This window comes from Myotis davidii, unplaced genomic scaffold, assembly GCF_000327345.1.
Source record: "Myotis davidii unplaced genomic scaffold, ASM32734v1 scaffold370, whole genome shotgun sequence".
Lineage (NCBI taxonomy): Eukaryota > Metazoa > Chordata > Mammalia > Chiroptera > Vespertilionidae > Myotis > Myotis davidii.
This window is the reverse complement of record NW_006288615.1, coordinates 17,775,582-17,791,657: the sequence shown is the minus strand read 5'-3', so window position 1 is coordinate 17,791,657 and position 16,076 is coordinate 17,775,582. Positions and strand designations below refer to the sequence as shown.

At 36.2% G+C, this 16,076-nt stretch overlaps 1 protein-coding gene across 10 annotated transcripts in view; it reads left to right on the top strand.

The window, feature by feature from the left end:
• Positions 1 to 16,076, top strand: part of DYNC1I2 (dynein, cytoplasmic 1, intermediate chain 2) — a 51,376-nt gene that overhangs the window by 31,298 nt on the left and 4,002 nt on the right. For all 10 annotated transcript variants that reach the window (XM_015561987.1, XM_006760637.2, XM_006760636.2 and 7 more), the window contains 9 exons: positions 2,180 to 2,275; positions 2,489 to 2,651; positions 2,753 to 2,852; positions 3,602 to 3,727; positions 4,616 to 4,762; positions 5,120 to 5,233; positions 5,539 to 5,672; positions 7,198 to 7,342; positions 13,996 to 14,136. In XM_015561987.1, the coding sequence (XP_015417473.1) occupies positions 2,180 to 2,275; positions 2,489 to 2,651; positions 2,753 to 2,852; positions 3,602 to 3,727; positions 4,616 to 4,762; positions 5,120 to 5,233; positions 5,539 to 5,672; positions 7,198 to 7,342; positions 13,996 to 14,136 (1,166 nt within the window). The remainder of the gene's footprint in view (positions 1 to 2,179; positions 2,276 to 2,488; positions 2,652 to 2,752; positions 2,853 to 3,601; positions 3,728 to 4,615; positions 4,763 to 5,119; positions 5,234 to 5,538; positions 5,673 to 7,197; positions 7,343 to 13,995; positions 14,137 to 16,076) is intronic.

Here is a 16,076-nt window from a genome sequence, read left to right as displayed (position 1 = left end):
TATATTTTTTTTTTTTCCCAGATTTAATTTTTAATTGAAGTAAATATCCTATTATTCTAAAAGTTAACTTTTAAGTTAAATGTACTTAAATTATTTTATTACATTACACTTGCAGGTGACTTTATAGTAAAATTTCGTTCTAATGTTTGAGCAGTATAGAATTGTTACCAGCTATACTGTTTTCAGATTAATAATCTGTTGTATATGAGAATTCATCTAAAAAGGAGTACTGTCTTTCTGTTTCTCTGTGTGATTATATTGTTCCAAAAAAGCTTTCATTTTTTAAGTAGCACAAAAGCTGTAATTGGCATGCTTTGTAAGGAAGTGTCAATGTGCAAGAGAGTGGCGATCACTAAGAATTCTTTTACGTGTTCTTTCCCCTTTGCACTACCGCCTCCTCAGTGGGGTCACTGAGATCACTAGCTTTTCTTGAAATGGCCATTTTCACTGGCAGGTGCATTATACCCTGTATTTTCAGATTGTTTTTCCATTCTGAATGTTTGGCAGGTTGATTGCTCTGGCTGCATTGACGGAGAAAGGGCTGACAAATGCGGTTGGGCTGGCTGAAAAGGCAGTGATTACTGTTTTCCTTTGTGGCTGATTGAGGCCCTTGAAAGGAAAAATTTTAACCTTCACCATTTGGTTCAAAAGTATGAGCATATATTGAAATCATTCGTGCCATTTATCCTAGTTCTGTAAACTTGTCAGAACGTAAAAATCGCTCTATTTCAAGTTATGTAGGATTGGCATACGTCATTATCATTTTGATTAAGTTGGAGGTTGTATCATTGTGTGCATTATACAGTGTCGTTTAAAGCTTTCTTCCCTACAGCTACAGTTATATTTTTATTGTCTATACTATAGAGTTAGAAAGATTTTCATAGCTCTCCAAACCTAACACTATGTGTGTGGTTTGGCAGCTGGTGTGGCCTACAAGCTGCATTTTGTTTGCAGGGCAAAGGCTTATCTGTAGGCCCCCTGGAGTGCGGGTAATTGCATGGGCTTGCCAGTGGGGAGAGACAGGATTGGAAGCAGTCAAGCGGAAGAATGTTATGCCATCCCATTGCCACCTTGTAGCAGAAAGACACAATCCTAGCAATGCCATCTGGTTGTTGCTATCTAGTCAGCTGGCTTGGCTGTGGGACCATGACTTGGCAGCTGGTTCCCATCCTTGACCATTCTTTTGTGTCCGTCGTATATATGTGTGTTTTAGATAATTTCAAACATGGGTCAGGGAAAGGACTGTAACTAACAAGGAAAGTTCCCTTATTGAATAGGCTCTCATTACTTGAGATGCACTGTGCTGTAGATGCCTGCTGCTATTCCCCCATAGACAAATGACACATCTGTTTCCGCAATTAAAAAAAAAGCGTTTTCTCCATAAAAACCCATCTCAGTATGTAGTGAAAGAGTAGGCAGATCTGTATGTTCTATAACATTTTAAAATAAGTGATTGTAAGTTATTTCCTGGTTTGGGAATATAAGAGTAGATTTAGTAATAAAAAATTCTTCTAAACATTATGTATTATCTCAATATATATTTTTATTCAAGAAAACATTAAGTGCTTATTGCCACATTATATAACGGTAGTAATGAGACTTGCATTTAAAATGACAGAATAGAAAATGTGGTCTCATAGCTATTATCTTTAAAACCTGCCTCTCAAATAGCAACCTGAGAGTTAATGTAAGCCGTCTTTATGCCATATGAAGACCCATTAGACACTGATGGTTTCAGATCACAAGTAAGCAGCCAGCTCTGTAGGCTATTTTCGACATTTGATTTTCTTCATTCTACAGCATTAATGTGTCAGCATGCTACATAAAACTATATAGGAGTTGCATGTTGTTCTGTCTGGAATGATAAACCTTGCAAGCTTTTAGAGATTTCCCTGAGGAATTCATCCTAGTTGCTTACATATTTTATTTCAGTTTCTGTAGCTACAGAATTTGGAATGACTGTTGATAAGATGCTACATAGGTATGTATAAAAAACCAAGAGGTTCTACATAATTCTTTCTTCAAAATTATGTTGCCAAAATTCATATTATTTGTACTTATTCTGTCTTATCAGTGATTTGCTTTTGCTTTTATGTGAAGAGTTGTGATACCTTCTGCCTATGACCTCAAAAATTAGCAGTTATTTTCATAAAAATAATTCTTGTTCTGTTTTTTTCAGATGAAGAAGAAGAAGATGATGTAGTGACTCCTAAACCACCTATTGAACCTGAAGAAGAGAAAATTTTAAAGAAAGATGAGGAAAATGATAGTAAAGGTATCTTAAAGAATTTAACTTTAAAAAATTTAGTTGATTCCTATTAAGATTTCCTTTATTGTTTATGTATGAAAGTAGAATAAAATGCTCTAAATTAAAGAGACGAATCTGGTTGTAAAAGGATGTGTGGCATTCATTGATCCAAACTGTAATAGTGAGTTGACCTGATTTGACTCACATAAGTCAGATTTCAGAAAAACATTTGTTTTCCAGCTCCCCCTCATGAGCTGACTGAAGAAGAAAAGCAACAAATCTTGCACACTGAAGAGTTTTTAAGTTTCTTTGACCATTCCACAAGAATTGTAGAAAGAGCTCTTTCTGAGCAGATTAACATCTTCTTTGACTACAGTGGCAGAGATTTGGAAGACAAAGAAGGGTAATGTTTAACTGCTAAAATTATGGCTTCAGCAATGTTAAATTACATTAAGAGTAAGAAGTTATAACACCACCTTTTTCTGGATTTGGTCTTTTCTATAGAGAGATTCAAGCAGGTGCAAAACTGTCATTAAATCGACAATTTTTTGACGAACGGTGGTCAAAGCATCGGGTTGTTAGTTGTTTGGATTGGTCATCTCAGGTAAATTATAAAACTGGTTGCTATTAATTCATTTTTGTTTTTTCCTCCTTTATTTTTATTCTTTTTTAAATTTTTTTTACTTTTATTGAATTTATTGGGCTGACATTGTTTAATAAAATTGTATGGGTTTCAGGTGTACAGTTCTATAGTACATCAACTGTATATTGCTTGTGTGTTCATCACCCAAAGTCAAGTCTCCTTCCATTACCATTTATCCTCCTTCACCCTTTTCTACCTCTCCCCACCCCCTTCTGGTAATCACCATAGTGTTGTCTGTATCTGTGAGTTGTGGTTTTTTGTTTTGTTTTTGCTTAAATTACTTCACCTTTTATTTTAATCATGGAAGTTTTGTGTAATTAAATCAGTATATATCATTTAAAATAATAATAGATGATAGATCTAATGTTTTCTTATTCATTTTGTCTTATTAAACTGTGGAAGAAATTATTGGAAACATTACTTATATTTAAAACTCAAGATTTTATTTATGCCAAAACCCAGTTTCAATTGCTCACCAAATCCTTTGGATAAAATTGTAATACATATATTAATGAAGTTAATTAAAGCATTTTAAATAACTAATTTAAGGTAATGTTACATTCCAATAAGCAAACTCTAGAGAAACCTCTTTTTTTATGAAGTATTAGGTATTTATATTTCAGAATAATTTGATAGAGACAATGAGTAACTAAGAATGTAAAAACAGTTCTTATCATAGCATTTTTTTTCTACTTGATTTTTGTGAGCAGTATCCAGAGTTACTCGTGGCTTCCTATAATAACAATGAAGATGCTCCTCACGAGCCGGATGGTGTGGCCCTGGTATGGAATATGAAATACAAAAAAACTACCCCAGAATATGTATTTCACTGCCAGGTAAGATGGTCTTTTAACAGTCTTTCCCAAGTTTAAGAATTCATTAATGCATTTAGACAAGTGCCTTTTTTCTTTTCTTGTCAACATAATGATTTTATTGGGTTGGCATTTTCTAAACCAGCCCATATTTGCAAACAGATGTTAACAGAAAACTGAAGACTTCTCAATTCAACATGATCTGCCTTTTTGTAGCATTTCTGACTTCTCTTATAATGTTTAATCACACCTAAAGTTCTTTGCAGTTGTGATTTTCTGTTATTGTGATTGATTGTATAAAAGAAATATTTTCTAAAATGTCTTTTCTACAGGGTGTTTCTTAGGAACTTATTTGCTGAATATACAATTAGACTGTTGGCCCACTGAATTACTTATACAAGGCCTGAGGAGTTGGAACTAGATCGTTTTAAGTGAAAACATATGTGTGAAGTAGGAAACAGATGCAGAGTTTTAAAGAGGATTTAGTAGGTTAGAATTTGCAAGCCTTTTTTGGTTACATAAGTTATAATCTTTTAATAATATTATAATTCTGAAGAAAAGCACTTAACTGAATCAAAGCTAGCATATACTCTGTTGTCAGATTATTGTTAGAGGTTAATGCAAAGCCAGTTACCTTTTGACTTAATACTATAATTGAATAAAATAATATTTTCCTTTCTTTATAAGTTACTTAAACATATTTATGTAAGTAATCATTGTATTAGACTTTTAAGCAAAAACTGTTCAAAAATAAATTTTTATATTCTGGAACAAAGTAAAAATTTTAAAATGAATTTATTTACTTGTTTTTATAACCTCTAATACCTTATAATGAAGGGGAAAATGCTTTTTTATAACTTGTCAAGCTTCTAACATTTGAACTTTAAATAAAAAAATCTTACTGATTTGCAGTCAGCTGTGATGTCTGCTACATTTGCAAAATTTCATCCAAATCTGGTTGTTGGCGGTACGTATTCAGGCCAAATTGTGCTGTGGGATAACCGTAGCAATAAAAGAACTCCAGTGCAAAGAACTCCACTGTCAGCTGCTGCACACACAGTAAGTAAAGGAGTTATTTCCATTAGACTCTGTGCTCCTTCACATTAAATACTTAGTAGCGCCCCTCAGAGTAGCTTCAGACTGTGTTTCCTTTGATGTGTGAATTCCTTACCATTTAGCAGCCAAGAATAAAGGCCTTTTTTCTGTTTTTCTGGAAATTTGTTTTATTAGAAACCCATTTCTCTTCTGAGACATCCTTTTGTTAATCAACAGAATAGTGTCAAACTTCACTTTAAAAATGCCCTGAAGATATGAGATAGTTTTGATATGAAAGAGAATATCTATGATTATGCAGTAAAAATTGTTTCACTTTCTTGGTGAAATAATTCCAGAAAACCTTAATCTCTCTTTCTTCAGCATCCTGTATATTGTGTAAATGTCGTTGGAACACAAAATGCTCATAATCTGATTAGCATCTCTACTGATGGAAAAATTTGTTCATGGAGTCTGGACATGCTTTCCCATCCACAGGTAGGTTTATTTTGGAAAACTCTGAAATTTTGAGGCAAATGTTATTTTTTAAATCTATAAACCCCAGCTTATGTTTTTCATAAATGTTTTATAATGGTATTATGGTAACAGTTTATAAATCTAAACATGTGTTAAATATAGTTTACTGTATATATCTTATTTTCAAACCTGCTTCACTTACTCAGACAATTTATATAAGAAGTATAATAAAAGAATTGTTTACAAACCAATTAAAAATATAAATTTTTCTTAAAAAATAAAAATTGCAAGTTTACAAAATATTTTCCTGAATTTTTTCTATCCAGGACAGCATGGAATTAGTTCATAAACAGTCAAAGGCAGTAGCTGTGACATCAATGTCCTTCCCTGTTGGAGATGTCAACAACTTTGTTGTTGGGAGTGAAGAAGGTTCTGTGTACACAGCATGCCGCCATGGCAGGTACATCTAAACTGGAATTTGCAATTATTTAAAATTTTTCCCTGAATAATCTCATTGAAACAAATTGCCCCTTGTTTAAGTAGAAATCTATCCTAGAGTCACTCATTTTTTGTGACAAATTATTTGAGGTCAGGTGTATAAAATTAAAACAATTTTTTAAAAATCAAAGGTTATTTTGGATCATGATGTATTCTGGATGTTGAAAGTTGTGGTGTAGTTTTGTATGCGTGCACATGCTTACAGAAGTTAGTGGTGGAAAATAACATTCAGCAATTGCAAATATATTATACACATGCCACATATTGACCTTTAAAGTTGTAAATAAGACATTCAGCCATTTTCTTATTTTATGTGGACTTTGAGCTTTTAGTTGAGTCCTCCTGATAATTGTAATGTCACGTACACATTTTAAATTGACTAGTATTTCTCCTGCTGTTCAATATGTTTTGAAATTGTCTAGCTGTACCTTATCAATTGCTTCCTTAAAAAAAAATTGAATGTCCAGTTTTCATCTCAAATACAGATCACCTTCACTTCAAAGCTTTTGATTTAAAAGTAGTCCAGATTTTCTCTCTTACATGTAGTATCCCTTTATCTCTATTCCACCACTTCAGACATTGAACTTTTGAGTTCTGTTTTCAACATCATGTTTATGGTTCAAATATATACTTACTAGGGGCCCAGTGCACAGATTCATGCACCTTGAAAGGAACTGTGGGCCATGAGGCTGCGGTGGGCACAGGTACAGGTCTCGGCCCATCCTCCACACCCCCACCTGACCCCTCCCGCTGTGGCCTCCGGTCCCCTGTCTGCCGGCAGCCCCACCCCCACCGCCACTCCCATGTGCTGATGTTGCGGGGCGATTGGGGCAGAGCGATTGGGGCAGAGCGATCGGGGCCAGCACCAGCAGCGGGTGTGAGCAGCGGCTGCTGTCCCTGATGGCCCCTCAGGAGCAGGGGGAGGTGGAGAAGCCCTTAGGGGCAATCAGGGCTGGCAGCCGCCACTTGCACCTGCTGGCAGTGCTAAGCGACTGGGACCGGGGCCAGTGCCGGCAGCAGGTGCGAATTCTGGGTGGGACCGTGGCGCACAGGAGCAAAGAATTTTCAGTAGCCACCAGAGGCTCACCCCGATGACAGCAACTGGCACCCCACCTTGGTCCACACCCCCTGCTCACCTGCTCCATCATCCCGCCATGGCCGACACCCGCCATGTTTCACGCTCTGCAACCTGTTGCCGCTGCCTGCCATGTTCCGCACAGACCCCCTGGTGGTCAGCGCACATCATAGCAACTGGTTCAGTTCTGCCATTTGGTCTATTTGCATATTAGCCTTTTATTATATAGGATTGCTTTAGTAGTGTTACCAAGTAGAGTAACACTCAATTTCAGTTATTCTGATAGGTTATGAGCACAAAGTTAAGTGTGTTGAAATTATGTCAAAGTCTGATAAATAAACTGTAAAATAATGTTTTTGTAAGTTGGTTATCTTACAGAGATTTCCCTAACATTTTCACTTTGATTAAACAGCAAAGCTGGAATCAGTGAGATGTTTGAGGGACATCAAGGACCAATCACTGGCATCCACTGTCATGCAGCTGTGGGAGCAGTAGACTTCTCACATCTTTTTGTCACTTCATCATTTGACTGGACAGTAAAGCTTTGGACAACTAAGGTATCTAAAAACAGATGTCTGCTCATTTGCTTAGGTTTCTAACACAAGGTGGTGCTCTAGTATTACATAGGAAAGATGGAAAGTTTTCTAATAGCTTAGCATAATTAACTGATAGATCAAACTTGATAAGAAGTTAGACAGAGCATAAGTGAGCTACTAGAGGTTGTAGTTTTCATAAAAGTGTGCTGACAAATATGGTCATCCCACACACAAACACCAGTCTTCCAACTATTTCAGGCTTTTTTGAGCACAGACTGTCTGCCCTGAACTGAGTTGGAGAAAAAGCCCCTGAGTATCTTGCATAGCACCTCAAATAGCTGTCACACAGCCCAGCACTAAAGTCAGACATTTTTTTTTTTGGAGAGTTTTTAGAGGTTTGTTCAGACTACAGTGGCTTATAGAACTGATGGAAAAATGGAGAAAAGACAGATAAAAACTAATGTACAATAAGTCCTATTTGATAAAGCTACACATAATAAGTTTGAGTCATTAAGAAAGTATGGCCCTAGCTGATTTGGCTCAGTGGATAGAGCATCAGTCTACGGACTGAAGGGTCCCAGGTTCAATCCCAGGCAAGGGCACATGCCCAGGTTGTGGGCTCGATCCCCAGTGGGGGATGTGCAGGAGGCAGCCGATCAATTCTCTCTCATCCTTGATGCTTCTATTTCTCTCTCCCTCTCCCTTCCTCTCTGAAATCAATAAAAATATATATTTCTTAAAAAAAGAAAGTATGGCATGCCCTGGCTGTGTAGGTCAGTTGGTTAGAGCACTATCCCATTACACCAAGGTTACAAGTTCAAAACTCGGTCAGGAACATATACATGAAGCAGCCATTGAATGCATAAATAAGTGGAACAAGAAGTCGATGTTTCTCTCTCTCTGTCTCTCACCCTTCCTCTCTCTAAAATCAATAAATTCTAAAAGAAATTTTTAAAAAGAAAGTATTGTATAAAGTTATAGATGGATATGTATTTTTGTTTTCCAAAACAAGTAATTTAAATAGTTATTTTCTGTTTTTAATAAGTTTCAGTTATTCAAAACCCCCACTTAAGTTATGAAGTACTTCCTGATTCTCCAGCAATTCCAGATAAATGTGACAATGCCCTACCTCACTGAAAGTCTCAAGGCAGAGTCAGGTCAGGAATGTTACTTCCTGTGATAGGCCTTGTAATTTCACTTGACCTGTTTTAAAATTAAAGTGCCTTGACTTTGCTCTCTAGCTTTTCTGCACTATTACATTGTTGCTTGCAAAGTCGTATATTCAGAATATCAGATTCTATTTAAATTAAGTTTTAAGCTACATTTTTCATGTTTCCATCTGCCTTATCCTAAATATTGAATAATTCATTATGAGACAAAAAGTTTAGAGACCTTATTTTGTTCTTCAATATTTTGAGAAAACCTAGTAGTCTTAAGAGCTGTTTTTTGCTATTACAGTTATCAAATACTAGCTTCAGAAATCTAGTTCAAGTTAACTCACTGTTCACTATTATCTTTTCTTGATGCTTTCTTTCAGTCTAATATGAAGTGAGTTAGAAGACTTCGCCTCTAAAACCTTGCCTTTTAAAATTAAGCATTTTCCAGTTTGGCATTAGCAGGTAGAAAAATAGCACTTACCTTAAACCTAATGAAGGAAACAGAAAAATGCTTAACATAGTGTGTAGCATGTAGTAGGCACTTAACAATGTTCAGTTCCTCCTTTTCCATTCATGGGTATCAGACAGAACCTGAATGCATTTAGTCAATGGTCTATTTTCTTTCTTGGAATGTTCTTGACTTCCTTCTTTTAATTAGATTTACATCGTGGAAAAGAGAAGGAAGATTCCTCCAAAGAAATGCGTAAACTAGCTAGTAAAACCAAAGGAAGAGGCAGGATTGGAAAGATGAAGCCACTGCTTCTCTATAGGCTGCAGGCAGCAGTATAAGTGGCTAGAACTTGGCTGTGCTCTCACCTTAGTAGTCCTGTGTATAGCACAGGAGACATTACGTCTCTTAGGTTTTCTGGCTAGCGTCCTTTTAGTAATTGAAAAGAATTTATCTATTTGTAGATTTCTTATTATTTTGAGTATCTCAGGGCTTCAGTTTGCTAGCCTTCTGTTAGCTTTAAACTTAAGGCTTTCATCTTTACGTGTATTGCTAACAGGACTGAAAAATGAAGGGGCCATCTTGCCTAAACAAGAACAGAACTTATATCTGTGGAAGCAGACTAACTGATGCTTGCTTTTGTTATATTATTGGTTGACTGGTGGTTGATATCTTCTCATTCTTGTATTTTGTTGTATTTTAACATAGAACTGTCTCTGAATAAGAATGACAGGCAGGCATATCTCTTTTTGGGCTAGGTATTGCTTTCTTCCCTGAGCTTCGTATAGAACACTCTTATTCATTCAACTGTGATATATGCCTCTTCCCTCTTCCCCACACATACATACCTCTCAAAAGTTAGTGGCCAAAGAATGGGCCACTGTAGAACGGTGTTTTTATCCATGCCCAAGGGCCTTCAAAAACTTCATCAGAATTACTTTTTATTCGAATTGTTCTTCACACAAACAGTTTTGTATGAAGAATGAAACAATAACAATGTGCTGGGTAAATAGTTTTTATTTACCAGTATCATGGCTCCCAGTGTCATTGCTCTGATCTTAGATTTATACTTTAAGGTTAATTGTGTTGCTGGTATTTATTTCTATCCTGTCAAATAACTTGATAGAACCTCTGTGCTCTTTAACATAATGGTGATGAATAACAGGCAGATAAGGCTTTTAAATACTCTTTTTAAAAACATTCTCTCAATTCTATTTTAAACTCTTTAAACCAGTGTCTTTACATTCATGAATTTAACATACTTTTAAAGTGTTTTTCTTCTCTATCTCTACACTCTGTAAACTGGAAGAATGCACCATTAGATATCACTGTATCTGTGTACTTTTTAAGATTTGGCTGTGCCCCAGTAGCAAAACAAGAGTCCTTCTTTTTTTCCCCTTTCTGTAAATCCTCTAAAAAATCCCTAGAAATTTCAATTTGGCACTGCCTCAACTTTAATTTAAAGTAATCTACTTCTGTAGTCAGCTTCTAAATTTATTTGGAGGATATGGTTACCTTTTCAAAATACCAAATTTGAAATTTCACAATAAAAAGCACTTTTCCAGGCTTGAAAATGGTAGGAAGAATATGTGAGAAATAAAAGCTTCTTGAAAGTAACCTGAAGATTCGTTCCATTACATTTAACCATACTTGTTACAGATGACTCTTAAACTGTAAAAATTATTTATTTGGGGGACAAAGTGTTTTAATGTATACACGGTATTTTCTAGTCTCAGAGCAATATCTATCAAACCATATTTACTGTAAAGTGACAAAATTAAGATTGTTAATGTGATAATTTCTTAGAATTGGTAGTTTTCAGACTTTTGTAATCCTTACACACCCTAAAATTTTGTTACAGTCTCTGATGTCTTAAATCCCCTCCTTATTTTAACAACTTCCCTATTTAACGCTCAGAGAATACAAGCATTAAAACAGGGTCAAAGATATTTTACTGACTCTTGGAATAGCAACTGTGCACATTAGACAAGTTAAAATGAAAAAATGCTTTGAGATTGGGGTGTTTCGTGAGGAAGCCTACTGACCATTGGGACTGAGTGGCAGCATTGACCATAGTAACTTGCTGCTGACCAGTGTCCAGCCTGTCCTTCACATATTTAGAAACTCAATTTTGTCCATCTTCTAGAGTTGATTAGGGAGTGCTGACTGGAACTGACAGGCTCCTAAGACACGGATACATTGGAGAAGGTCAATTTATTAATTTACAATGAGAAATAACTGTCAAAAAGCCCCGATACTCATGCTGGCCTGACCAGCTCATTGTTTCCCTGTAGACAACCCACATGGGAAGCCAAATTATAATCAGAAGATTGCTTAGTGAGCAAGCAATTGGAACAAAGGAAGTTTTCTAATTTGAATGTTTAATGGCATCAAGCAATGATAGCATGATTCATTCATCTTCCTGTAGAGATAGTCTTGCCCTGGGTGGTACTTCTCACAGTTCATGGATTGAGACTCTCTCCTAGATAGACAGTGCTTATATTGGATACTGTCTGTATTTTGTTGTAAGACTCTGCTTCTTTGTATTTCTTTTGTTTTTAATAGACACATGTCTTCTCAAAAAGGTCCTGTTGGCAGGTTATAAGGAAGGTATTTCTGACCTGGATAACGTTTCTTTTTGTTTGTTTTGTTTTGTTAATCCTCACCTGAGGATATTTTCCCATTGATTTTTAGGGAGAGTGGAAGAGAGAGGGAAGGGCAGAGAGAGACATTGATGTAAAAGAAACACATTGATTGGTTGCCTCCTGCACGCGCCCTGACCAGGGCCTAGGTCGAGGAGAAGCCTGCAACCAAGGTACATGCCCTTGACCAGAATCGAACCCGGGACCCTTTGGTCCACAGGCCGACACTCTGTCCACTGAGTTAAACCGTCTAAGGTGGTATCATTTCTTTTTAAAGAGGATCTGTTTATTCCTGTTCTGATCCAAGTGAAACTGTATTTCCCAGTTCTTTTGAGAGCACCTCACTGTTCATGTATTTACTATAGGGACTCTTTTGGTTATTAATCTAGATCTACCCAGTTACCCCAGAAAAATACAGAATTACTCTGTTTATTCCCTAGGGATGCTGGAACAAATAACCACAAACTAGGTGGCTTTAAAAGAACAGAAATTTATTCTCTTACAGTTCTGTAGGCTAAAAGTCCAAAATCAAGGTGTTGACAAGGTTGGATACTTTGGGAGACACTGAGAGAGAATCTGTTCCTAGCTTCTGGTTGCCAGCAAGCGGTGTTTTCATTTCTCTTAGGTATGGACCTAGGAGAAGAATTTCGGGTCATATGTCACTCTAATTAGCATTTCCAGGAACGGCCAAACTGTTTTTCAAAGCAGCTACACCAATTTACATTTCCACCAGCAGTGTCTGAGAGTTCCAATTTCTCACATCCTCCACCAATACTTGTTATTATCTGTCCTATATAGCCATCCTAGTGGTATGAAATGATATCTCATTGTCATTTAATTTGCATCCCTCTGATGGATAATGATGTTGAGCATATTTTCAAGTGGTTGGTTGCTATTTGTAGATCTTTGGAGAAATCTAGTCAAATCCTTTGCCCAATTGTTAATTGGTTTATTTGCCTTTTAATGAGTTGTAAGAGTTCTAATACTTATCAGATATATGAGTTTTCAGATATTTTCCCCCATTGTATAAATTATCTTTTCACTTTCTTGAGGGTTTTTTTTGAAGCACAAGAGTATTTAGTTTTGATGTAGCCCAGTTTACCCACTTTTTCTTTCGTCGTTTGTGCTTTTCCCTTCTTATCTAAGAAACTATTGCAGAATCCAAGGTCACAATGATTTACTCCTGTGCTTTTTCTTAAGAGATTTATAGTTTTACCTCTTCTATTTAGATCTGTGGTACATTTTAAGTTAATTTCTATGTGAGGAAGGAGGCAGTCCAACTTCATTGTTTTGCATGTGCATATTCAGTTGCCCCAGTTTCATCTGTTGAAAAGACTGTTCTTTTCCCATTTGTTATGACACCCTTATTGAAGATCTGTCATGATAACTTTGTATGGGATTCGACTAAGATACCTTTTGTTGCTTATTGTCTACTAGTGAAATGAGTTTTCTTTTAAGAGGGAAGGAATGGGAAAAGATAGCTTTTCTAGTTGTATTGTCTAGGTGAAAGCTCTCCTGTGTTTCTTGCAAAGCAGATATGTCTTTACCTCTCTCTCTGAGATATGCTTTTTTTATATTTCATTACCTGTCTCTCTCTTGATCTGATATATGCCTTCTATATATTTCTTTACCCATCTATGTGAGATATGCCTTTTCTGTTCCTCTTCACCACCTGTATCTGCACCTTCTCTTTCCTTTGCCCCTCCTGTGCTGTATTCCACAACTTGGATACTGCTCCCAGAAGTTTCTCTTTGGTCAGACTTGGTCTTTAAAGGACTCTTTGGTTTGTTAGAGAGTTTATAGGGCTCAGACTGCACCATTAGACCTTACTTTTATCACATGGAGTCTGTATGCATTTATTTATAAATGCAATTGTGTCGAAATCCCTTGCAGTTTCTGCTGCTGTTAGACTGACCCCCATGCTGGCTACTAAGCATCTGTTATTGACTGTGAGGCTCTGTTCTCTGGCTGTCAGAAGCCCGCGTGCCTTCCCACATGCCCTGCCTCACAGAAGCTCATACTGTGCAGGTCTTGTATTTGTCAGAGGTTTGTTTTTACCTGCTTACATCCTGATCTTGTTGTAGATGTCTGTGAATCTTTGATTTTGCTATACTTTATCTGGGTTTATGGAGAGATTTAGTGGATATTCAAAAAATACAGTGCTATTGGTATCCTCTTCCTAGAATCCTCTCATTGACAAATGTTTTTAAAGTACCTTCTATTCCTTTTTTAAAACAGTATGGCTAACTATAAGTTAAAAAGAAAATGCAATCCAATAGTTGATTCTTAGTTCCATAACTCCTGATACGGTATAGTAAAACAAATTATGGGAACTTTTTCTAGACTGAGTTAAATATCATAAAATGTTATACCTGTTGAATGTATGTCATATTTTGACTGCACTAAGAATCAACTTTTCCCTTTCAGAATAACAAGCCTTTATACTCATTCGAAGATAATTCAGACTATGTTTATGATGTTATGTGGTCACCTACCCATCCAGCTCTGTTTGCATGTGTGGATGGCATGGGGAGGCTGGATTTGTGGAATCTCAATAATGATACAGAGGTAAGTGGGAAAATAAAAATTGCACAGAAAAATAGAAAATTGGAGAGTTATTGAATAATTTGTGAAGTTCTTTTTATCCCAAGGAATGTAAAAGGGCTCTGTGAGTGTAGCATCATCACAAAGAAACCAAATAAGCTTTGTATCCTAATGATGAACAGCATGCTGTGCAGAACTGAAGGGAGAAACACTGTTGTGAAGAGCACAGGGGCATTTTCTTGTACTTCTGAAAAGCACTATGGTGCCTCTCATGTCCTGGCAAAGTCTCATTCATAAGGCAGAGGGAATATTTTTCATTCATAGGCTAGAAAGCAGAGAGCCTCAGACTCTTAAAGTATGTTAACCTTAATCCTAACTTTCTAGATTCTCTCTTAGCCTTGATAAAGTTGTATATCATCCACAAACATTAGTCTTAGCCTGACTTATTTGAATGAAGGAAAAATATATTTTGATGACTGGTTCCATGAAAACATTGTTACTGTTACTATAAAATAAATACAAAAACCATCAAATTTCCTAATTGCTATACTAAAATCACTCGTTGGCAGTGAAATTTCACTGCAGTTATTATTTGATGTTAGCTGTGTATATTTTTACCAGCTTAGAGAGGCTTAATGACATTCTTAGAATTCTATATTGGTTTGTGGTGTAAGAAGTAATGCTAGCAGTTCTGTCAGTAACATGTAGGAGAAAGTCTCTTGATTGCTTATCCACATCCCACTCATTCGCATGTCTCTTTATATTTCTAGTGGTATCAGTCCAATCCCTTGAAGTAAAATACTTGGTTATACAGGGCAAGGAGGTGATATATTGGACATATAAAAAATTTAACACTATGCTAACTGCTAGTTTAGTACTTAGAGGAGGAATATTTAAATACTGCTAGGAAATGATATATAAATGGATGATTGGACTTGATTATTCGTTGCTGATTACTAGAATGGTACCAATTTTATTTTCTGAATTTGGGTTTTGGTGTTAGAGATTTGTGGTTACAATTAAATTTTGATCTCTCCTATACGCAAATTGAAAGAATATATCTTAATTATAATTTTTCTCTGTAACAGCATGCTAGAGGTTAAATTTATAATTTGGGGATGACTGGTAGCAATCAGAAGGATTATTTTGAGTCATATTTCAAATTTTTTAAAAATTGGATTGTGCTCTGGTCTGAGTCAAACATTGAATGTTTGCTGTCCATGTGGCAAGTAAATCTCTTTCTTCAGCATTTGAGAGACACCATCAGATTGCAGGGGGCTGGTGCCATTGTGTTGGTGCATCATTCTCCCTGCTCCAGACAGTTCATGGAACCAGGGGCTTTAGAAAACTATACTGTACCTTCAGTATGGACTGTTTCCAAGAACTGTGTTCAAATCACAAGTTCCAGCTGACAGAGATGCAAGCTTCAAAAGTAATTCCTGTCCTCTAAAAATTGAACCATAATCTGTTTATGAGGGCTTTTGAAATGTTTCTTTAAAATGGGGTTTGGCCATCTGTTGTCAAACAGCTAGACTTCTTTTTTTTTTTTTTTTTTTTTTTTTTTTTTTTTTTTTTTTTTTTTTAAAAAAAAGTTTTTTTTAAAACCTGGCACAGGAAAGCAGTGACATTCTACATGAGCCAAAATAGCCAGTCTTTCTCTGCAAATACAGTAGGAGCAATTTAATTCCATGAAGAATAAACTAATTCAACAAACTTTCATTAATTATGTGTCAACTTCCAGCATATGCTGGAAATAAAATACAAGGTGTCCCAAAATGTATACACACACTTTGAATAATTATAAAGGCAGCATTCATTCCACCTCCTGCCCCTGATCTGATTCCTGTCTCTGCCCCTTACCTGTTCCCTGGACATTGGGGTCTCACAATAAGTGCTTTCTTTGTGTCAGCTCTCAAGTTGATCTGTTTTTATCTGAAATAGCATTTTTGCTTTGAGAAAGGGGG